The sequence below is a fragment of the Drosophila rhopaloa genome, unplaced genomic scaffold, assembly GCF_018152115.1.
Source record: "Drosophila rhopaloa isolate 14029-0021.01 unplaced genomic scaffold, ASM1815211v1 contig_133, whole genome shotgun sequence".
Taxonomy (NCBI): Eukaryota; Metazoa; Arthropoda; class Insecta; order Diptera; family Drosophilidae; genus Drosophila; species Drosophila rhopaloa.
Window position 1 is genome coordinate 2,761,488 of NW_025335010.1, and position 25,375 is coordinate 2,786,862.

The 25,375-nt window shown below is 37.1% G+C and overlaps 1 protein-coding gene across 1 annotated transcript in view; it reads left to right on the forward strand.

The window, feature by feature from the left end:
- Window positions 1-16,631, forward strand: part of LOC108041703 (angiopoietin-2) — a 188,026-nt gene extending 171,395 nt beyond the window's left edge. The window contains exons 4-6 of the mRNA XM_044456621.1: window positions 16,074-16,205; window positions 16,263-16,450; window positions 16,569-16,631. Of these exons, the coding sequence (XP_044312556.1) occupies window positions 16,074-16,205; window positions 16,263-16,450; window positions 16,569-16,599 (351 nt within the window). The 3' untranslated portion in view covers window positions 16,600-16,631. The remainder of the gene's footprint in view (window positions 1-16,073; window positions 16,206-16,262; window positions 16,451-16,568) is intronic.
- Window positions 16,632-25,375: the final 8,744 nt, after the last annotated feature.

Below are 25,375 nucleotides of genomic sequence, written 5' to 3' on the forward strand. Positions count from 1 at the left end.
GCGTTGGAATGCAGTCGCTTCCTCGTTTCAAGAGATAGGGTCCATTTAGATTTCCAGATACGTCGGCACAAGTCAAACAGGCAGCTACCAAATACACGGATTCGCGGACGCATCAGAAGACGCGTATGGTTGCTGTGTCTCCGTCCGTGCTGTGACTACAGATGGCATCAAAACAACTTTATTGACGGAAAAATGGAAAGCCTCGCCCATAAACCGTCTCTGCATACCGAGGTTAGAACTTTGCGCAGCCCATCTACTTGATAAACTCTGGAGCGATGTCCAGAAATTGATTCATTTTAGTTTAAACAAAGTAGTAATGTAATCAGATTCCGAAGTAGTAAGTTTATGGTTACGCACAAGTCTCTCAACCCTCAAAACCTTCGTAGCCAACAGGGTCTCAGCCATTCATGAACTCGCACCAACTGCAATTTGGAGACATGTGCCAACTAATTGCAATCCTGCAGCCCTTCCTTCGCGAGGCTGTACGGTGTAAGGAGCTAGACGAGCCCGTCTGGTTTAATGGACCACCGTTCTTAAGTGCTGACCCCAGTACGTGGCCAATTAATGAACATTTAGCGAAGACTTTAGCAGATGCCAGGCTGAAATTCGAGCTAATGCTGAATCACACATCACCTCAGAGGCTGAGTCGAATCGAATTCTTCGCATCGTTGAAAATTCCTCCTCCTATCTAAAAGTAATACGAATCGTCGCCTATATTTCTCGCTTTACAAGATGCCCAAATTGGATTCTGTGGACTAGCACTACGCTCTCAGCTTCCGAATTAGCCCTCTCGTTTTTAACGATCGTTCAGTCCGTTCAACGTGAATCATTAGTCATCGAATTTAAAAAGTTGTAAAATTTCTTTTAAAGAATAATTAATTTATTAAGAGAGAGGGGTTGGGGTTTGTTTGTTTTTTGGGTGGTTGGGGGGGGGTTGCACGCTCCTCGCTGGAACATAACGCCTAGTTTCCCTTAATAATGCCGAAGGGAAATTATTTCGTAAGGCTGTACATCCAGCATCTTAAGCGCACCAATTGCCACGTTGGGCTATGCGCACTCGTCGGCTTGCTGCGTCAAAGTATTTGGCTGATCGACGCCCGTCGAGAATGCAGTGCTGTCGTACGTCAATGCACTCACTGCTTTCGATACAAGCCTTAGTTGTATTCTCAAATAATACAACTAAGGCATTCTAAGCAGTCGGCCATTTACAGTTAGCAGAGTGGATATTTTCGGACCAATTAGAGTGTCATTAGGCATCCGCGGCAAAACCCCACTTAAAATGTACGTGGCAGTTTCTATCTCACTCTCGGCGGATCCCGGATACCCCCACGGGCACCCCATTTTGGGGGCTTGTGGGATGCGTCTGTGAAGTCCGCCAAACATCTTTTCATCAAAGCAGTCGGAAACGCTCTGTTTAAGGAAGACGATGTCCAGACTGTGCTCGTCGAGGTTGAAGCGGTGCTAAACTTACGTCCATTGGTCGCAGATAGCAACAGCCGTAACGATGGGGAAGCTATCACTCCTGGAAAGTTTCTCGTTGCCACCACTCTCGCTACATTGCCACCAGTAGAATTGCCAACAATTGCAATTCACTATCTGACCCCACTACCATTGGTTTGCAGATCTGGAGCTCTTTAACACGGTCGATGTATAGCCATTTCATCTGCTTATCTTATTTTACATATTATTTAGAAAGTTTAGCTGTGAGGCAAGGCAAAGCCTGCTGAAATCGCTAATCATAACACCCCAAACGGCTCGGCATGTAACAGCTTTTTTTGAATTTATGATCATGTTAACCATCCTTGTAAATCTACTTTGTTAAGTTGCACTAGATTCAACCCTGATCGCTGTTAGCTTCTTCGCCCTCACGGCGAATTGGCTCAGACGGCATTTGGAATTAAACTACGAAAAGGAGAACATCGTGGGTCTAATTTGTCTAAACGCTAAGTTTTGTCGGTGTCTGCAATTTGCTTAATTACTCATTTGCTTAAGGCAAACAGTACCTATTGTACCTAGTATCTATTTTTCTGATGATCTGATGAAAATGATAAATTTGAATAGACCAAAATAAGATCTGAAATAATTAGAAGTTTTAGTTTTTTAATAACTTCTATATATGATTTTTCTTTTGGATTAATGATTGAACCTTTTTTTAATTTATGTTTCTTAAAAATGATTATTTTAAGATTTTTCTTTTTGATTGATGATTGAACCGTTTTGCAATTTTTGAAATGGTTAGAATGAATTTCTATAGAAGCCGCAAAGACATAAAAAGGTCGGATTTTATCTTTGGCTTTTTTGAACCGAGAGGGTTTGCTTTATTCATGCTTTGGTAATGTGCCTACTGTGTTATTCTTCATAAGCTCGCAGTTGTCGAGCTGAAGTTTAAGGTTAACTACCCTTAATTTATCAAATACCTTTTGCAAGGACTGAGATTGTTCTTCTAAAAAAGTTGAGAATACGACCAGACAATGCTTGAAGAGCAAATCTTCTAAGGGACATCTCAAAATAGTTGCTGGTGCGTTCTTCAAAGCGTACTCGTAATGTCCATGCTTAGTCAAGAATATCGAATAAAGTTTAATTTTTGATAAGTTTTACAGCTTCTTTTAATTGGCGACAATATTGTATACGTCTATTGTATACGTCACTATTGTATACGTCATTTCTAACCAGAAATGGCAAATGGGTTTATTTTATTACATTTATAGAGCTTCCCGAGTCAATTAAACACCTCACTTAAAAGAACTTATTCTTCTTTCATCCTAAATTGCTCTTTAAGACTGTCCCTTTTCCTTTTTATTATACCCTTGCAGAGGGTAATATAATTTCAGTCAAAAGTTTGCAACGGTGTGAAGGAGACATTTCCGACCCTATAAAGTATATACATTCTTGATCAGCATCTCTAGGAGAGTCGATCTAGCCATGCCCGTCTGTCCCTCTGTTTTTTTCAGTTTTAAAGCTATCTGCTTGAAACTTTCCCAAAAGTTCTATTTTTTATTTCTATTACAGGGATGAGTCGGAACGAGCCGGATCGGGCGACTATATCATATAGCTCGCATAGGAACAATTGGAAAATTTCTTTTTTCAAAATTATAACTTTATTTTAAATTTTTTTTTTGTTCTTTAGCACTTAGTAATATTTAAATATAATGGAATTTAATTAAAATTAAGATCGGACATCTATATTATATAGCTCCCATAGGAAAATTATAAATGGAAAAAAATAATATTTTGCTGGTTTTCTGTTTATCAAAATATTCCTTTGAGATATAGTTATTATTTACTATATCAGAATTGTTTTTAGTAATATAGGCATAGAAATAAAACATCGGCTTGGCAAAGTTTGCTTCCTTCTTGTTGTGTTCATTTGGCTTTTGGTGTACACCAAGTGGTTGTTGCTGATTATTATTTGATTGGTTATTAGCCCGGCCTTGTTGAGGAAAATTGTTTTGGCTTTTGGTATTGTTGTCCACATATTGTTGCTGATATTTAGCGAATGATTGCTACTTACGTCATTACATCTGTGTACTTCCTGGATTACTCTCCATTGAAAGTTTATTTATTAATACAAATGTTTTGTGTTCTAATTTTTGTGGTGGGTGCTGTAAATTCTTCTGATAAGTTCTGAGGTCGTACCATGTTTGTGCCACCTTTTGTGCGTCTCCTGATGATTGGCTACGATCTGTGGATGGAAAGAGATTATTGATGAAATTTCTTTTTTTTTTTAAAGCGCTCAATTCCTACGTGGATCCAGGGCAAATAGGCACTTGACTGATCTGGTGAATCTCCGTTAATAATTGTTATTGTTTTAATTTTTTTTTGTTTTTGTTTAAGATTTGGTATTCTCTTGCTTTGTGGTTTATGTTTGGGTATTTGCTATTTTTGTAAATTTTTGTTCAATAGCTGTCAGTCCCATACAAGAGTGATTTATGAAACTTTTTTACCTTACTTAACTTGTGTTGTTGTTACTGTTTAGTATGTTCTGTAGCGATAACTCTGCGATAGAGGTTTACAAATTGAACATTTATTTTCACGGTCACAGTTTAGATTAGACCTAACGAGGTAAATAGGTTACGAAATCGATTGGCTGCTTTGCATTGCTAAATATTTAAACGATTATTAAAAATTCCTTAACAATAGCTATTTTTAAGCACATCATACCGGCTGAAGATTTTCCTTTTAACTTCTTTAAAAAAAGTTATTTTCTTTAAACAGAGAAATTTGTGGATATTTCTAAATAATGTGGATATTTCACAATTGAACAATATTTTAATTTTGTTGAAGGAGGAAGTTATCCATTAAACCATCTTATGACTTTTTAGAGCTTAAAGTTATGTTGTTTTAGAGCTGTGGAGAACAAAGAAAAGTTCTTTGTATATGATTGGACCTCGCATCATCCTAAATTTGAAGAGGTTAGCCGTTGTGGGCTATTGGAATCTACGGTGAGTGTTTAAGTTATCGGTGATTTGTCCTATCCGTTAGTTCCTGCATGTAAATTTGTTGTAAGGACCTAATTGATGTTTGGGGTGTTTGGTTCTTGAACCAAGTATATTTTCAAAGTCGGTATACACGATCCTGCAAAATTTACTAAGCAAATCGTTTTGAAATTTTGCACAGTACATCATAATTAATTTACTCAGGTAACGCTGTCGATTTTTTTTTTGTTTTTGGGACAATTTATTATTTTTTCATCATAAAAGAACTCGGATTTTTGGGCGAGAATCGAGGTATTTGACTTTCAAATGCCTTTAAAAATCGAAAAAAAAATTTTAATTAGAAAAGCCTAGTTGAAGTTTTAATATTTAGTATTTTTTCTGAATTTATATAAATAAAATCAGGTTTTAATAATTTGGGTTGGAAAATACCTAATCTTGTGAGCTGCATTGCTAACTCAATGTCTTCTATGTTTTCTGGGAAATTGTTTATTATGAAAATTAGGCAATATAATTACCTTTCCTGTTCGATTCGTAGTTTCATTTTATTCATTACTGTTATTCCTCGATTGACTGTTTTCATTACATGATTTAATTCATTTGCTAGGACACTTATTGCTGCTAAATCGTTTATATTTTGACATATTTCTTCTCTGTCGTTATTATCAAGTGTGCCAAATAAGTATTTGTAAGCAGTTCCGACTATGTTAAGTAATCCTCTTTTCCCTTTCATTTCTCTTCTTAATTTGATTCAATAAATTTGTTCATTTTTGTGTTTTTGTTATGTTTACTGTTAAAAAGTGATATTTGTATTCTGTAGCTATTTCTACCGTACCTGTCTTAAATATTGAATAGGTATTCTTTGGTTCAGTTCGATGGTTTGTCCACGAGTAAAGTTAATAATTGTGGGATTGGTTTTCCTATTTAAATAAGAAGTCCCACTATTTGTTGTTTTATTATAAGTTGATAGTTTTATTTAAATGAAATTAGTGATAAGTAGTTCTGATAATAATTTTAGGTATTTTAATGAATTTAAATCGTGTTAAACTGCGTTTTTTTGGATTATTCGATCGCGTCGTTATTTAACTTCGTTTTTTCGCACGTCTTGCTCATTCGCTTCTCTCGATCTTAATGCTCGTTCAATACTTCTTTTTCTTCCTGCATACTTTTTGATATCTCCTCATTAGAGATGGGTTGGGCTGAACGAAGCTGCCAGACCTATTCCCACAACTCGGCCATCCTTCCTAAACATTCGTCCCGAATGTATCGTCGTCGTCCTCGGAGGATATTTGAATCCATGGCTTCATATATTCGGCGCATGAGGTAGTGCATCTTGGCCCGTCAGAAGATAGAGATTCTTTCACAACATCGTAAGTGTCCTTAGGCTTGACTTTTGTAACTCGATAAGGACCCAAATACTTCGGTTTTAACTTAAGCCCTCCACCAAGTTGAGTGCGTTTGATAGCGACAATATCACCGACATTGTATGTTGCTGCTGGTCTACGTCTGAGATTATACGTGTGTTTGTTCTCGTTTTGCATGACAAGGATCTGTTGCTTGGCAGCTTTACGGATCTCGTCTCGATTGTCCTGGAACATTTGGATTAGTTCTTGCTCAATCATTGCCTTTAGCTTGATGTCAGCTTTAGTGCGCATCTTGATACCTACAAGAAGCTCGAATGGAGTTGTATGTGTACTCCTGCTGTACGTCGAATTGATTGTCTGCTGAACCTGGCTTATAAACTTGTACCACTTGCTGGGGTCATCTATGGACAGTTTGGACAACACGGAAACAATTGTGGCGTTGAGGCGTTCAACCTGCCCATTTGCTCTTGGAACTCCTGTAGTAACTGCATGTAGTGCAATACCCTCGTTCTCACAATAGTTTCTGAAGTCGTCTGAAGTAAAAGCTGTGCCTCGATCGGATATTATTTGAACAGGATTGCCAAATATTGCGCTCTGAGCCTCCAGTCTGGTGATGACGTCCTTGGATGATGTTGTTTTTGTGGGATACAGCCAACAAAATTTGGTGAATCCGTCAATGACAGCAAGAATGTGTTTGTATGCCTTGTGAGTCGATTCGAGAGGCCCCAAAAAATCGATGTGAAATGTTTGAAGCGGCTCCGCTTCCTTCGTCAATGGGTGTAACTCTCCTTCTTTTTTCCCAAGTTTGCGGTTTGAAACAATACATGGAATGCAGCATTTGATTTGTCGTTGAATCTTGTCTTCGAGATTTGGGATGTAATATTCCTTTCCGATGATCTCCTTGGTCTTCTTCACAGAAAAATGTCCTTTTTCATGTGCCTGTCGAATGATTTCGCGTTGAAGGACTGGTGGTACAACTATCAGTTCATCGTCGTTTACCAATTTGTACAACAGATCCGATCTCATAAAGAAATTGTTGTGGCTAGATTTTTCAGCAAGGATGTCAATTATTGCTTTTAGTTGCTCGTCCTGCGATTGAACACATTTTAGTTTGCTGTGCAAGCTTTCGTCGGAGATCATCATAACAGGATAACGGCTTAAAGCATCTGCATGACGTATGCGTGTACCTGATCTGTGTTCAACTTCAAAGTCAAACTCCTGAAGTGCGAGGATCCAACGTGCGACTCGAGTACAGACTTCCCTTTTTCCATCGTCTTCGTAAAAGCATTGCAATCGCTGACCAACTTAAAATGCATACCCAAAAGGTAAACTCGGAATTTACGAAATGCTTCTACCACTGCCAGGATTTCTAATTCGTAGCTGGAAAACTTTCTTTCTGCGTCGGTCGTTTTCTTGCTCATGTAGTACACCGGATGCATGTTGTTATCATTGGGCAACTTTTGGAGTAGAACTACTCCAAAACCATCAATCGATGCATCTGTGTGTAGCTCTGTTTGGTGCTGCGGATGAAAAATCTTTAAAATTGGTTTCTGTGTAATTAAAGTCTTCAGCATGTTAGAAGCATCTATCTCTCTGTCAGCAAAATAAAACTTGGCGTCGTGTTTCATCAGGTCGGTCAAAGGCTTGGCTATGATGGAGAAGTTCAGGATAAATTTTCGAAAATATCCAACCAGACCCAGAAAGCTTTGTAGTTGCTTCTGGTTTGTCGGTAAAGGAAACTTCGTCACAGCCTTTGTTTTTTCATCTGAGATACATATCTTTTGGTTTTCAATGCTATGGCCTAGAAACTCGATTTTCTTTTTGAGGAAACAGCATTTCTTTAGATTGATCACCAAACCGTAATCCTCACAACGCTTGATGACTGTCTTGAGATTGGCTACTGCTTCATCTTCGTTTGTAGCTGGGACTATAATATCGTCGACATAAGGAATCGCTATACCAGATCGGGTCAAGTCTCGGAAAATTGCGTTAACGTGCCTTTGAAATACGCCTGGAGAATTCGTAAGGCCAAAAGGGACTTTCAAGAACTGGTACTGGCCATTGTGAGTAACAAAAGACGTGAACTTGCGGCTTTCTGCATCGACGTTAACGTGGAAAAATCCGTTTTTAAGGTCCAGCGTGCTGAATACGTGAGCATCTTGCAGACGGTCCAGTTGGTCTTCGATCAAGGGAAGGGGAAACAAATCTCGTACTATTACCTTATTAATCCTTCTGTAGTCAATGCAGAGTCGAGTTGTATTGTCGCGTTTCTTAACCAGGACGACCGGACTGCTGTACTCGGACTCGGAATGTTCGATGATTCCGTCCTTCAGCCACTGTTCGATTTGATCGTCGATAATACACCGCTCGGAGAATGCGAATCTACGCGGACGCGAGTGTACCGGAGTATCGTCCTTTAAAACAATACGCATCGCGACGTTTGTTGTTTTTGTACTGGTCGGCTTATAGTTTTTGATAAGGTCGTAAACTTCGCGTTTTGCTTGAGTGGTTGCACTCTCGTCAATGTTTATGTTTACACTTTCAGTACTTTCGACGTTGATTTTCATTAGTGAACTTAATTCATTTTCGGAGTTATGTATGTCTCGGCTTTGTATTTTTATTCCGTCACGATTTATAAGTATTTCGGCGTTGCTACAAAATTCTGCGCCTAACACAACTTGTACATCCAAAAAGTCAGATGAAACGACTAGAAAATTTTCTTCAAACACTTGATTGTCAATTTCGAATTCTTCTTTAAAAGAACCGAATGGTTTCACCCTGTTGTTATTTCCAAAACCGACAAGAAAAATGTTAACAGCACTCAATTCAGGCTTATTCAAGCTTACGTACGTTTTTTCACTCATAATATTGTATTTGCTGCCTGTGTCAATAAGAGCTGTGTACTTGTTGTTTTTCATAGAAATTTCTTTACACATCGACAATTTATCATCCGATACTTTGCGCGTATTTTTCGGAGTTTCAACCGTTTCAATTTTGCCTGTGGGGCAGTCTTTAGATATGTGTCCGAAATTGTTGCACTTAAAGCATTTCCGACCGCTGCTTCGATTAGGGCACTGATTTGATGTATGGCCAATTACACCACAGTTGTAGCAATGTACCTTTCTTTGCATGGATACGTCTTTATGGGTTGCACTGTCTTTGCCAATCGCATATTTCATCTTGTCGTCTTGATATTTTGGCTTTCCGGATTTTTCACGAATTTTCTCGTAGCACTTTAACTTTTCCTTGAACTCTTTCAAGTCTTTAGCGTTGTACAATATCGATTTATTGACGCTCAAATCATTAATGCCATCAATCACATATTGCATTAGAGCACTGTTATCTACGTTGCCACGAGAAGCCATTTCTTTCATTTTGAGAAGATATTCTTGAACACTTTTGTTTTTGATTTTTCTTTCGGATAACAACTTATGTAATTGCGCACCATTCACTTCGGCCTTGAACTCTTTGATCAATGCGTTTTTCAACATTTGCCAACTTCTTATACCGCGCTCACTCATAATGTACATTTTAGCGAGACCTTTTAGAGAACGTTTCGCGAAAATGAATTTTTGTAGGTCATCCCAGAACATAATGGAAGCCATGTCTTCGAAATCGGCAACCCAAACCTCAACTGCAAGGGTATCATCTCCACTGGATGGCCGAATAGAATCTTCAACATCTCGGAAGTTTACTGAAAATCGCGGCGAATTCACAGCGAAACTTTGTACCGAAGCGGAATCGTTATTCTTCGACGCTACTGTACCAGCCTGTGCGTTTTTGTTGTTCGCTATGGCCTGCTTTTCTGCGTTGCTGCGTACAGAACGAAACTCGTCGTCTTCATCGTTCGAACTTTTCTCGTCGTTGTCCTTGTCATTCTCTTCTTGTTCGTCTATTTCATCATCTTCCGAGTCCTCTTCATCAGCGTCTTCTAGTAATTTTCTAACACGCAAATTTCGAAAAATGTGAAGCATCAGATCATTTTTATCGTGTTGCAACCCCAAAATGTTGCAAATTATGGCAAGGTCGTTGTTTGACAAATTTTGCGCAACGTAAGACACTTTTTGGTTGAAGAGTTCATCACTTTCCACAAAATCAAAACCTTCAAAACCACGTAGCCGTTTTCGATTATGTCGATCACCGTCATATTCGTAGACAAACTTGTGCAAAAGGTCTACATTCTTCTTTTTTTCAGTTTTCAACGCCTGTAAAACCGATTCAAAGTCAGCAAGGGTCGACATAGTTGCAAATACAATTTTATTTATTTATTTTTTTTTTTTTAAAAAAAGTTCTTTGCTCGTACTCGTTGTTCTTCCTTCTACTCGTATTCGTCGTTCACACTCACAGTCTCTACTCGTCGCTTAAATACACATACGCGTCGTTAAAAGTATGTATAGTGCAGATTACCGTGGTGTTTGTAGCGTCTTTTCACACACTCGTACGTCGTTTTTGCAAGCTTTTCTTTTCGTTTTCCACAGGCTTCGTCGTTGTAAATCTTTGCTTCTACCACACTTTTCGACGTTTTACTTTTCACTTTTCACGTAGGTTGAGCCCCCATATTTGTGGGATTGGTTTTCCTATTTAAATAAGAAGTCCCACTATTTGTTGTTTTATTATAAGTTGATAGTTTTATTTAAATTAAATTAGTGATAAGTAGTTCTGATAATAATTTTAGGTATTTTAATGAATTTAAATCGTGTTAAACTGCGTTTTTTTTGGATTATTCGATCGCGTCGTTATTTAACTTCGTTTTTTCGCACGTCTTGCTCATTCGCTTCTCTCGATCTTAATGCTCGTTCAATACTTCTTTTTCTTCCTGCATACTTTTTGATATCTCCTCATTAGAGATGGGTTGGGCTGAACGAAGCTGCCAGACCTATTCCCACATAATATATATAAATAGTATTTAGTATAGTGTATAGTGTTAAGCGGTGTTTTCTTAACTTGACCTGAATTTATTAAATTTACTGTTATTAAGTATTTTTGTTTTATATTTGGATTTTTAGTGGGTTATTTCACTTTCGCGATTCTATTCGTTTGTCGTCAATGTCTGTGATTTGACCAGTTTTGTTCAAAGTGGGTCGACAAAGGTCATCACTGCTCTTTCTCTTTCTACGGTAGAAAAGCCCCGGGCATATTTCTTGTCTCAATAGACCAAATAACGCACGTTACGCCGACATTGTTCCTGTCGCAGGATAAACCCTTCCTTTATAGGCGTTTTCCCTTAATCAAGGTGTTTTGTTTTCTCAACGTTGAGGATTTTTCGATATATCTTATCATAATGGTTTTAACACAGTTTTCATAGCTTTTTGTGTACCATATATATTATTCCGTTTCATAATCTTGTGATAACACATACAACAACCATTGTCATCAATTTTTGTTTTTTTTTTTGCTTTTTTCTTAACTTAGACTTAACTGATGAAGCTTGTTTGTACCTATTTTACCTAGTGTCTATACTTCGGATTAAAATGATAAATTTGAATAGATCAAAATAAGATCTGAAATAATTAGAAGTTTTAGTTTTTTAAAAACTTCTTAATATTTTTCTTTTGAATTGATGATTGAACCTTTACTTTACATTTTTTCATTGGTTTTGCAATTTTTAAAAAGGTTGGAATGAATTTTTTATAGAAGCCGCAAAGACATAAAAAAGATTTGATTTTTTTTAGCTTTTTGGAACCGGAAATGTTTGTATTGCCCCTATTTTGAGAGGGTTTGCTTTATTCAATCTTCATAAACTCGCATTTGTTGAGCTGAAGTTTAAGGTTGACTACCCTTAGCAATATTAATTTAGCAATACCTTTTGCAAGGACAGAATATGTTCTTCTAAAAAAGTTGAGAATAGGACTAGGCAATGCTTGAACAGCAAATCTTCTAAGGGACATCTCTCTGCTGGTGCGTTCTTCAAAGCGTATTTGTAATGTCCATGATTAGTCAAGAAGGCTGATTTTGTTTCTTTTGAATAAAGTTTATTTTTGATAAGTTTTACAGCTTCTTTTAATTGGGGACACTAATTATAGTGTATACGTCTAAGTTTTCATTTCTAACCAGAAATTTATAGAGCTTTCCGTGGTAATCACACACCTTAATAGCCTTAATGGGCTTTTTGTTTTTTCGGAAACAAAAGTGTCCTGATTTATAAGAAAGTCTGGGTCAGATTTAATACTATCTTAGGCTTCATTTCATATAATACTGCCTGAAAAGCTGACATCAGGATAAGTTTCAATATTCCTCGAACTCTAGTTCGAGAGTTCTAGTTCTAGAGGTGCCACCACCGCGAGTTGCTCTGCGTCTACTTTTTATACCCTTGCAGAGGGTATTATAATTTTGGTCAAAAGTGTGCAACGCAGTGAAGGAGACATCTCCGACCCTATAAAGTATATATACTCTTGATCAGGATCACCTCCTGAGTTGATATAGCCATGTCCGTCTGTCCGTCTGTCTGTCCGTCTGTCTGTCTGTCCGTCTGTCTGTTTCTACGCGAACTAGTCTCTCAGTTTTAAGGATATCGAATTGAAACTTTGCACACACCCTTCTTTCCTTTGCACGCAGTATATATGTCGGAACGGCCAGGATCGGCCGACTATATCCTATAGCTGCCATACAACTGATTGATCGGAAATGCCATTACTTTGGTGTTTGTAAAGATAGAAAGTTGGGATTTTCTATGGCTTTTATATTTGGCTACTTAATGGCCTACCAAATTTCATAAGGATCGGCCGGCTATATCCTATAGCCGCCATATAACTGATTGATCGGAAATCCCATAACCTTGGTGTTTGTAAAGTTAGGAAGTTGGAATTTTCAATGGGTTTTATTTTTGGCCAATCAATCCGACATACCAAATTTCATAAGGATCGGCCGACTATATTCTATAGCTGCCATATAACTGAACGATTGGAAATGCCAAAGCTTTGGTGTTTTTATACCCGTTACTCGTAGAGTAAAAGGGTATATTGTATTCGTGCAAAAGTATGTAACAGTTAGAAGGAAGCGTTTCCGACCCTATAAAGTATATATATTCTTGTTCAGGATCACTAGCCGAGTCGATCTGTCTGTCTGTCTGTCTGTCCGTATGAACGCTGAGATCTCGGAAACTATAAAAGCTAGAAGATTGGCATTTTGCATGTAGATTTTAGGAGTTCCTACGCAGCGCAAGTTTGTTTCAAAAAGGTGCCACGCCCCCTTTAACGCCCACAATCGCTTATATACGATTTTAAAAATTTAAATATTTCGGAAATGTAAAAATGCAGTTTTATTGTGTTTATCAATACCTATCGAAATGTAGAAGAAATTTTTCAAATCGGACCATTCGTTAAAAAGTTATGCGTGATCAAAGTTTCTATCTCCATCTCCCTCGCACTCCCTTTACCTGAGTAACGGGTATCTGATAGTTGGCACCCGACTATAGCGTTCTCTCTTGTTAAAGTTAGGAAGTTGGGATTTATATGAGAATGCATCATATAAATAATTTTGGAGAATATAATTTACAGAATATTCTGCAAGGGTATTTCAACTTCGGCTCCGCCCGAAGTTAGCTTTCCTTTCTTGTTTTAGAGTGTAAACGCCAGTATTAGGCCTCGTTTACTCTTGGAGTGCGTTATCGGGTTTGAGGCTTAGTAAAGGGTCCTAGATATGGGAAAATAGTGGCCATAGCATTTTAAATACATTTCAGACCAATAAACGTATAACATATTACAATTTATAACTGCCGAGGGTGTCTTTGCTATTTCAAATAATCCTAGGTTATTTTTGTTATCAGTACTGTTGTTTTCCCTGATTTTGTTAGTTTTTACTTGCAAATGAAAACAAAGAAGAGCTGTTTTTTTACAGCCAAACGCAGATGCTCGAATTCGCTAATTGTAAACTATAGGCTTGTGTGTATACACGTTGAATTATTTTCTGTATTTAAATTTGTGTAATACTCTTCTTATAAAATTTTTTTTTTATTTCCTATCGTAGCTCCAGCATGTTGCTAAGTCTCGCGATATATATATGACATTTAATACAGTTCGTCTCATGCATTCGTTGATGACGAACGTGTCGCTGAGCAAATAAGTTTTAATCAAACTCTAACTGCATTCACGTGTTTTTTTGGCGTACCCAAACCTATTTTTGGACACTGCTCTGAAGTGTAGGCAAAACGATAAAAAGACAAATGGCTGAAACCAGAAGCTCTTATCCAGCAGGCAAGCCACGGCCCAAGCTCTGCGGGAGCCGAAGGGCAGAACGTTGTTCGTATTTAATTGTCGATGGGCAATTGCATATTTGTAAAAAAACTAATATTGCTAATTGACCAACAATGGATAACGACAAACTTGATCACCGTAGCTTAGCTGAGCTTAAGAGTAGAGAGATAGAAAAGTTGAGATAACATCTGCAGAGCTACATGCTCGACTAACTAACAAAGTATACACGTCGAATGGACGACCTAACAATAGTGGACATTAAATAGCAGCAACAACAAGCACTATTACCACTGACACTGTAACATTCACTAACGGCTGTAGTCAATCATTGGAAGCAGTGTACTTAGTAAAGCAATCACACTCCAAAACTAGATTCGACAGCTGTGCATTTTAAATGCCTATGCAGTATGGTTGCGCCTGCACGGAGTCATAAATACTCCTTGTTTTAATTTCATTATGAAATTTTTACAAAAAATCTTAAAAATATAAAAATATATAATTAAAAACTAACCACATCAGACGACTTATAAGACTCCCATAGCGCAGTTTATGCTCTTAGATCCTCCTGGCCACAATTGGCAGATGGGTTATCGGATTTATAAATATACTTCGCCCCGAAGAGGTTCGTCTAAACACTTGCTCCTCCTTCACAGTATGCTGTGAGGAGTCTTAAACTCCCCATAAACTCCTCAGATTGCGTTAGCAACAGCGAAGGAGACGGGAATACCGGAGAAATGAAGGGCATCCAGGTCAAACCTGAAATATACGGACCTTGGACCCTCATATAACAAGGTCAACGAGGTCAAACGGTAAACTGGTGGACTTCTGACCCGCACAAAGAGGACACACCGTGAATGAACGGTACTTCAGTGGACCATGGACCCGAGCTCGGCGAGGGAAATAACGGCACCTCCAGCGCCTATAAAAGGACGGCGCAAGCGCAGCTCGGGACAGTACGAGTGCGAGAATCAAAGCAGGAGCGTGAACGCGGAATAAGTAAATTGAAACCCAAGTGCCCAAGGATCAAGATCGCTAAGTGGAGACTCCGAACGACGACAAGTCTACAAGGCTGAGGCTTCAACGCTGAGATCCAACGGTGCTAGGTCGTGGTTCTACCTGCTAGGCGTTACACCTTGCCGGCAAAGTCCAGACTGAATTCCGGGAGCCAGGCGATAAAGGTGGCTTGGCGATAAGGCGAAACATCGTTTCACCTGCTAGACGATACACCTTGCAGAATATTCTGTAAATTATATTCTCAAAAATTATTCATATGATGCATTTACCCCACCCTTCTTTCCTTTGCACGCAGTATATAAGTCGGAACGGCCGGGATCGGACGACTATATCCTATAGCTGCCATATATCTGAACAATCGGAAATGACATTACTTTGGTGTTTTTTAAGTTAGGAAGGTGGGATTTTCTATGGATTTTATTTTTGACCAATCAATCCGACCTACCAAATATCATAAGGATCGGCCGACTATATCCCATAACTGCCATATAACTGAACGATTGAAAATGTCATAACTTTGGTGTTTTTAAAGTTAGGAAGTTGGGATTTTTTAAGAGTATTAAGAATGCATCATATGAATAATTTTGGAGAATATAAATTACTTAATATTCTGCAAGGGTATATCAACTTCGGCTCCGCCCGAAGTTAGCTTTCCTTTCTTGTTAAAATTGAAGACGTACACATAGGAAGACTATTGCGAATGTTTATAGCTATTAAACTAAGCTCGCAATCGGAATACCAACAGACGAACAGATGGACATAATTTTTTCCGTAGTGATGCTGACTTCTGAAAAAATTAAGGTTATAAACAATAACATAATAACGGGTTTCCATGGATACACGACTTTATTTTACCAGGGGTACACACCTCACAATTTCTTACATCATGAACTTGTATGTTTAAATTTGTTTGCGTTTAGCAGTCAAAAATGCACACTGATGTAGCTGGAACCTTAAAAAAATCAAAACGAAAAATAGTGCATATTTAGAAAGTAATTCATAGTATTTAATAAATATTTATTTCTATGCACTTTGGAATATCCTTAAAAATATATATATTTTAATTAAAGGGATTTTCTTGTGTTGACATCTTAAATGCTGGAATGAAACAATCTGGAGTATTTTATTTACAAATCCGTGGGACGACATATTGGTTTTTAAAGGTGTATTGTGATCAAGAAACCACAGATGGAGGTTGGACGGTAAGTATTTGAAAACAGCTAAAATAAAGTATATTTATAATTTATTATTAATTTAAGGTCATTCAACGGCGCGATGATTATGTGGACTCTCGGGAAAACTTTAACAGAGATTGGGCAGATTACAAAAACGGATTTGGTGAGCCAAGCAAAGACTTCTGGCTTGGTAACGAGAACATATACATGTTGACAAATAACGAGGAATATTCTTTACGAGTAGAGCTAGAGGACTTTGAAGGAAACAAGCGGTAAGATATCAAGACAAGATAAGTGAGACTTAAAGATAAACCATACAAAATAATATATATCACGAATATGTATGTACGAAGTTTGTATAGATTTCTTAAAGCTAAAAATACGTTTAAGTATTTGTTGTACAGTGATACAATTGATATAGCTTCCCTGCAGTTCCGAAATTCATCACTACAAAAATGCATCGCCCTTTAATCAGCAGCGGACTGCGACGCAGGCAGAGCCAAAGGCAAAGTCGACAGATCCGAGTGCGACGCAGGCAGAGCCGAAATTCTCAGTCGCCGATCGTAGGAAACGCAGAACAATTTCCATCTCCCTCTCTTACTCTGTCTCTCTCCCCATAAAATGAGCTGAGAGATGGAGGACAATGTATTAAAACTACAACGAACTTTATACACACTTGAAATTAAATTAGCATAAATTTTTTTTGTATTGTAGTCGTCGATTCTCTTTAATTATATTATTTTATGGAAATACTTTTTAAAAATAAAATGATTATGATCGCTTTGAAACGTATGGATTCCTTTTTTAAGTGAATTTAAGTTATGTGAATTTTTTGCCCTGCTTAAACGCTAAGCGAAACATGTAAAGACAAATTAGGCAAAGGAAAGAACAATAGGATTAACGGTGCCCTTGTTTTCAATTGAAGTTGTTTTCGCGGTTTTTACGTGCACTTGCATTTGAGAGAACGGAGAGAACAGATCGAAGCTGAGATTTTTTGTGAAATGTTATAACTAAATTTATCAGAAATTTAGGTAAGTGTTATTTTACTAATTATTTTAAACTGTACCTACACTTACTGTTAATATATTTATTCATTATTTAAGGCGAAGCTTAAAATAAAACTGTTGGCCAGCATAAACTAAAGCAGACTTGGCCGGCGGCAAAACAAGAAACGCAGTAAGTTTTTATATATTTTATAATAATTTTTCTATTTTAGATATACTTGGTCAGGAAAAGCCAGTACATAAAGCACGAAGTCAAAAAAAAAGAGCACCGAACCCGAAATGAACGAAATGAAGCCGAAACATCCTCAACACCTCCGAGACAACTGAAAACGTACATATGTAGATTGAATTAAGTTAAATTAATTAGTTATATGTAATGAAATAAATAAAATAATAATGAAATAATGTAATAAAATAAAAACGAAATTTATATGAAAATTTAAAAAAAAAATGATTAAAATCCGATAAGAAAGCGATGAATTACTGATGAAAATGCGATTAATTTCTGATTAAAGAATGATGAATTACTGATGAAAAGGCAATGAATTCATCACTCTTTAATCAGTAATTCATCACTTTTTAATCAGTAATTCATCGCATTTTATTCAGTAAATGCTTAAAGAGTGATGAATTACTGAAAAAGGATTGATGAATTACTGATTAAAGAGTGATGAATTACTGAAAAAAGAGTGATCAATTACTGATTAAAGAGTGATGAACTTTTCACTGATTTACTCCTAGGACATGCCAATGTAAAATTCATCACTAAATTGTATGAAGATTCATCGATTAATCATCAGCAGTGATGAATTTTTGGCGATGATTCATCGATTAAAAGGTGATGAACGGTACTGAAGGGCTCCTAGACAAAGGCCAATGCAAACGGAGAATGATGCACTGACCGATAACTAAGGGCAACGAATATATAAGCCTGATGCTGAAAGGCGTAGTTCCCGTACCGACGCGAGTTTATTGTTTTTAAACCCTTGCAGAGGGTATTATAATTTTGGTCAAAAGTTTGTAACGCAGTGAAGGAGACGTTTCCGACCCCATATATATTCTTGATCAGGATCAATAGGGGAGTCGATATAGCCATGTCTGTTTCTACGCAAAACTAGTCTCTCAGTTTTAAAGCTATTGAATTGCAACTTTGCACACACCCTTCTTTCCTTTGCACGCAGCATATAGCTGCCATATAACTGATTGATCGGAAATGCCATAACTTTGGTGTTTGTAAAGTTAGGAAGTTGAGATTTTCTATGGGTTTTATATATGGCCCGGATTGATTGGCTACCAAATTTCATAAGGATCGGCCGACTATATCCTAAAGCCGCCATATAACTCATTGATAGGAAATGCCATAACTTTGGTGTTTGTAAAGTTAGGAAGTTGGGATTTTTTTATGAGTATTAAGAATGCATCATATGAATAATTTTGGAAAATATAATTTACAGAGTATTCTGCAAGGGTATATCAACTTCGGCTCCGCCCGAAGTTAGCTTTCCTTTCTTGTTTCTATTTTTATATGACATTTTTGCAGTATAAAAGCATTTGACATGGTACTATGCAGATCTAGTTTATTTATGTAAACTTTAGTTCTTTCGCTACTTTTTCAATTTGAGCAATCTCGGCAAAGTCTGCAAGGGTATTAAAACTTCGGCTTCCCGAAGTTAGCTTCCGTCCTCGTTTGGTGTAAATTACTTTGCAAAATCGCGAACATTTCTAATTAGAAAGGCCGATGCTAGTATAGGTTATAAAATTATTCAAATTAAGCAACTTTTGTCTTCTTAGAAATTCATATAATGTTGTATACCCTAGAAACTGGAATTCAATTTCGGAAATCTTATGGGACAAAGCAGTAGAAAAGCGGGAGCCGGTTAGCGTTGCCTTATGAAATACGTTTTTATATTTAATCTTAAATAACAGAAAGAAATTTTAAATCAGATAACCGATGCGAGCATTGACACTGGGGCAATCTCATTTAATATGGGCACAGTTGTTACACAACCAGCATACCAAATACGGCTCACCGGCAATGATGCCATTGCATTTTATGGTAGACCAAAATAAACTCATTTTAGTTTGCGGAGGCTGTTGGTCTTCTACAATGGTGGTTCGATAAGTACTTAGCCTCCAAAAGAAAAACGAAAAATCTGGAGAATATGGTGGATGGGGTAGCAGTTCGTAGCCTTATTCGACCAATTTGGCCTTGGCGAGGGCGGAGGTGTGAGCCGGTGTGTTGTCATGATGGAAGAGCACTTTTTTCTTCGCCAAATGGGGCCGTGTTTTCTGGAATTCGGCGGCGAATCGGCCCAATAATTCGGCGTAGTACAACCCTGTGACCGTTTTGCCCCTTTCCAGGTAGTCGATGTAGATCAGACCTTGTGAATCCCGAAAAACAGTGGCCATCACCTTTCCGGCGATGAGTCAGTGTTCGCCTTCTTCGGAGCACGTTCACCGGGTGAAGTCCACTGTTTCGACTTTTCCTTGGTCTCTGGTGTGTACCAGTGGATCCATGATTCGTCGACGGTCACGAAACGACGCAGAAACTCCTTCGGATTGCACTTAAACAGCGTCAAAAACTGCTCTGAAGTGGTCCCACGGTTGCGTTTGTTGTCCGGAGTGAACAGCTTTCTCATGCCCAAAATTTCATGCAGGATATGACCCACGCGGTCTTTTGACATGCCTACTGTCTCCGCTATCTCGCGTATCTTCAATCGGCGGTCTGCCAATACGAGATCGTGGATTTTTGTCACGTTATCCTCCGTGGTAGCCGTTTTCAGGGCACCTGGGCGTAGCTCATCAAAAACCGACGTGCAAGCACGTTGAAACTCGTTAAACCAATTGTTGACGGTCGCCATCGAAGGAGAACAGTCACCGTACACAGCATCCAAGCGCTCTTTGATTTCCCTGCGCGATTTCCCTTCCAAAATCAAGAATCGAATCACAGACCGATATTGCGCGGACGTGTCCGCGTCCGATTCCACACGCAGTCAAAACAAAACTAAGAGTCCGATTCGGCTGAAATTTCGACAGTAGCCGTCTACGAGAATAGACTACACGATAGTAAATTTCTCTTGCGATAGTGACGCCATCGGGCGGTGAGGCTAAGTACTTATCGGACTGCCGAGAGTTTTGTTTTTGTAAAGTTCATTTGTACTTTTATTTATTTTCGTCGTTTCTTGCAAATAAATAATATGGACGTGATTATTAATTATTGTTACTGGAAATAATGTAGTGAATGTTGTTCGGTTCCATAGAGAGTGAGTTTCAAGATGTTTGATCTGATTTAAAATGGTTGGTAATATTTCTAAGAAGCGCTTCTAGGACTTCGAATGATAGAACTTTGAGTCGTTTTATTTCAGTTTTTATGACATTAAATCTGCACTGAGTTCTATACTTTTCTCTTGTTATAGTGTCGTTGTATTTGTATTAAATACGTTCCCCTCAATTGATTTTTTGCCCTGTTCCACGGCACTGTCCCATTAAAGACGTTGAGTGTGATTATGACATTGCCAATACTTTAAATTTTTGGATCAGAGTTACTAAATTTATATGCGTAATTTTTACCTTTAAGCAAGTGAGGGATTAAACAGGGGTTACTTAAATCGATAATTTGGTTCTGATTTTATGTTTTTATATTTAGTAAAAATATAAAATGTTTTCTTATTGTGTAAATTTTGAATTTGAGGTTAAATAATTCGTTATTGTCTGAATAGATAATTAAATGGTACTTGTATTTTTCAAATATTGGATTTTTGATATGGTGAATTATACTTGTTTTATTGTTTAAAGTTACCACATCTGTATGCCTTGTTGTTAGAAATAATATTGTTAAGATTTTCATAAATCTCTAATAAATCGTCGTGGTCCGGATTTTCGGCAACGTACTTTCAAGAAGATATAATCCGAAGGTTAGATATTTTTAGACGTTTGTTAAAGTTAATAGTGATTGCGAAAAAAGTGTCTAATGTTTATGTTATTTCATGTGGTAAAAGATGTTTGTTTTTAGTTTGGTGTTGGTATGGTAGGAAACTTCGTCAAGTGATTTTTCTATACTTTCGAGGCTTACCAGATATAGTATGATTTTAGATAAGGTTTTTATTTTCCCAATTCTTTCGTGTACTGGTTGGAGCATCTGTATAATTGTTTATCGGCTTTCAATTTGTCGACTATTGTCTTGTCTACTTTTTCAAATTTGTTGGGCCTTCTTTGGTTACAGAATGTATAGAAAAGTTATCTTCAATAATGGCTTGATTTAAGAATTCTTGGAATATGTTGTAAATTCCGTCACTTTTTAGACATCGAATGATCTCTGAGAATGTGGAATGGAAACGTTCTATTTGACTAGTTATTGCGCTTTTATTTATTATATTTTATCCCCAGTTGATCCTTCATCATAAATATCATTGAGTCGGAAATTAGTGATTGCTCATTGTCAATTTACGGTACACCGAAATAAAATAAAAAATCGTGTGTAGCCGGTTTCACATGTTTTATTGACTTGGATTTTATAATTCTACCCTGTGCTACTTTGGAAAATTTATTTAAAGCTGTCTGGGTGTCTCGAAGTTCTGTGTTTGGGAGATGCCAATCGTATTTAACTGTTTTGCAAGTTTCGTATTGTTGTTCATTTGTGATTTGTGATCTCTTTCATCATTTAAAGCAAATATTTTGAAATTTTTTTAAGATTCTCCAGTGCATTTCGATGAGCTCTATTATGAATTTTTAGTTATCCGTTTTGATAGGTCTCGCTTGTAATATATTTTACTCTACGCTGGGATAATCTTACTTTGTATTGACTGGAAATGGATGGGAATTTGTTCCATAATCTGTTTTGAGGTTTGTATTCCATTTATGACTGGATGTCCAAGACTTTTGTTAGTCTTTTTATGAAGCTGATGGGCAATGGGATACTGACTATAATTATTATCTCCAAAATGTAGAAAAATTTGATTCTTGAAAACATTTGTTGTAGCTTCGATACTAAGTATTAGTTTTTCTTCGGAACATTCACTACTACGTTGAGTTGTTTCAGAATTTATATGTGGAATTTGAAATAAAGAATTTGCTACTAGGTTAGCTTTTCCGGGTTGGTAATTCAATTTACATTTGTATTCATCTAAAAATTATTTCCAGCGTTTTATTCTTCCGTTACCATTCCACTAACTTATAGGACGTGTTAATGGTTAATGGTCAGTCAAAATATTCATTTTTGTCCCTCCACATTCGTAGTTTCTTAGAGATTGTAATGCCCAAATTACGGCTGGCATTTCTATTTCGTTTCTTGGGAAATTTTCCTCGGCCTTAAAAAGAGTTCTGAAAATAATTTTTTATATTTTTGAGCAAGAACTGCGCCTAATGCGCATTTATTCTTTCATTTATTAAATGCGCTTTTTGCTTAGGGGTTTATATGAATTAACTTTTTACTTTACATGTTTTTAGAAATTATCTTAACATTTAGGTAAGTGGTTTGGCTAACTTGGCATTATCATCAATAAAGCTTCTATAGTAACCGAACATACATACATATGAAATATCGCAAGTCTTTTAAAGTCTTTTTTTCGTACAAGGGTATTATAATTATTATTATATTATATACCTCTATATTTTGCTTTTGATAAATTCCCTCCACATTCGTAGTTTCTTAGAGATTGTAATGCCCAAATTACGGCTGGCATTTCTATTTCGTTTCTTGGGAAATTTTCCTCGGCCTTAAAAAGAGTTCTGAAAATAATTTTTTAGATTTTTGAGCAAGAACTGCGCCTAATGCGCATTTATTCTTTCATTTATTAAATGCGCTTTTTGCTTAGGGGTTTATATGAATTAACTTTTTACTTTACATGTTTTTAGAAATTATCTTAACATTTAGGTAAGTGGTTTGGCTAACTTGGCATTATCATCAATAAAGCTTCTATAGTAACCGGACATACATACATATGAAATATCGCAAGTCTTTTAAAGTCTTTTTTTCGTACAAGGGTATTATAATTATTATTATATTATATACCTCTATATTTTGCTTTTGATAAATTCACATCCTTCAATACTGGGTTTCTTTAGGATACCAAGTTTTGCTAAACGATTTCTGCCGTGAGTTTCTTCGCCTTTGCCGAAAATAATTATATTATCAATGTAAATATAACAAATTTCACCATTTTGGGGCCGTAAAATATCATCAACTGCAATTTGAAAAATTGTCCGAGAACTTTTTAATCCAAATGGTTTCTACTAATAAAAACCTTATTATACCCTTGCAGAGGGTATTATAATTTTGGTCAGAAGTTTGTAACGCAGTGAAGGAGACGTTTCCGACCCTATAAAGTATATATATTCTTGATCAGGATCAATAGGGGAGTCGATATAGCCATGTCCGTCTGTCCGTCTGTCCGTCTGTCCGTCTGTTTCAATACCGTTTGCGAGCTCAGTTTAAAAGCTAGCGATCTGAAACTTTCCAGTCGTCCTAAAACAAGTGTACGCAGATCAAGTTTGAAAACCGCCCCGATCGGATGTCTATATCCTATAGCTCCCATAGGAACAATCGGATATAACTTGCAAGAATGGAAGATATTTCGCGCAGTGTAAAAGCTATTGACATAAATCTTTCCAAATCTTATTTTTTTATGCGTACCTTGATCAGAGTAAAAGCGCGTGACGATCGGACGTCTATATCCTATAGCTCCCATAGGAACAAAAGGGTAAAATCGGTTAAAATTTAATGATTTTTAGGATATTTCACGCAGTATACAAGCTATTGACATGAATCTTTCCAAATCCTATTTTTTTATGCATACATTGATCAAGGTGAAAGCGCGTGCCGATCGGACGTCTATATCCTATAGCTCCCATAGGAACAATAGGGCGAAATCGGTCCAAATTTGATGATTATCAGAATATTTCGCGCAGTGTGTAAGCTACTAACATAAAATTTTCCAATTCTTATTTATTTACGCATATCTTGATTAGGGTAAAAGCGCTTGCCGCTCGGAAGTCTATATCTTAAAGGAGATAGGAAAAATTGTTAAAAGCTGCGAAAGTATCCCTTTTTTCTATTTGTATATGACATTTTTGCGTATAAAAGCAATTGACTTGAAACGATGCAAATCTAGTTTACTTATGTATACCTTATTCCTTTCGCTACTTTTTCACTTTTAGCAATTTCGTCAAAGTCTGCAAGGGTATTAAAACTTCGGCTTGCCGAAGTTAGCTTCCGTCCTCGTTTTTTATTATTTTCAATGCTGTTTTTTATAAATAGGATTTAATTGAAACCATTTTCCTTTTGTTCGCTCGGAGTTCCACGGCCCATTTACCCGCTTAACCGACCGAGGGGCGCATTTTCGCGACAAGATAGACGAGGAAAAAAGTAATGGTAAGATTTTGTAGTAATAAAGTCAGTATTAATCGTTTTAGGTGCGACAGAAAGTCAAGATTTGGGATTATAGGAAAAAATCTATTATAGTCAGAACATAATACTCTGAAAGGGTCATGCAAGGTATAGTTAGATCTACAATGATTTACTATTAGGGGAATATTATATTGTTCCTTTCGCATTATTCCATCGATAAATACCAACGGACCAACTCCATTTATATGGATGCACCAACAGACCATAATTGACCCGCCACCATGCTTGACGGTTTGCCGCTCATTGTGTTCTAGTTAATCTACTTGGCACAGAAAAGCTTAGCCGACTTACTAAGTCGGTGCTGTCAATCTCACCATGTATAAGGTTATAAATGTAGACAGTACCGAGCATCGTTCTATGGTTGGCTAGGGAGGGTAAATTAATCAACAGAAGTCTACTAGAATAAGAATGTATGTTAAGATTTGCATCCCAGTTTAGGCGCCGTAAAGCAAAAAGGGGAATGTTTTTTGTACTGATTTAATACGACCAATATGTATTCCGTTTTATGGACTCCAGACGGGAGACCAATACTCCAGAATCGGACGGACTGGCGAAATAAATAAAGTTTTAGTGACATATGGATCATCGAATTCGTTTGACCACATTTTAATAAATCCAAGCAATCCTCTGGCTTTATTAACCATGGACGAAATTTGATTGGAAATTTTAGTTAAGGGTCCAAGAAAACGTCAAGATCGTTTACAAGCGTTATTCTATCCAAAGAGCTGCCACTTTCTGCTCAAGTACTAAGAAAATTTTATTGTTACCCAATTGTGTTAAAACTTTAT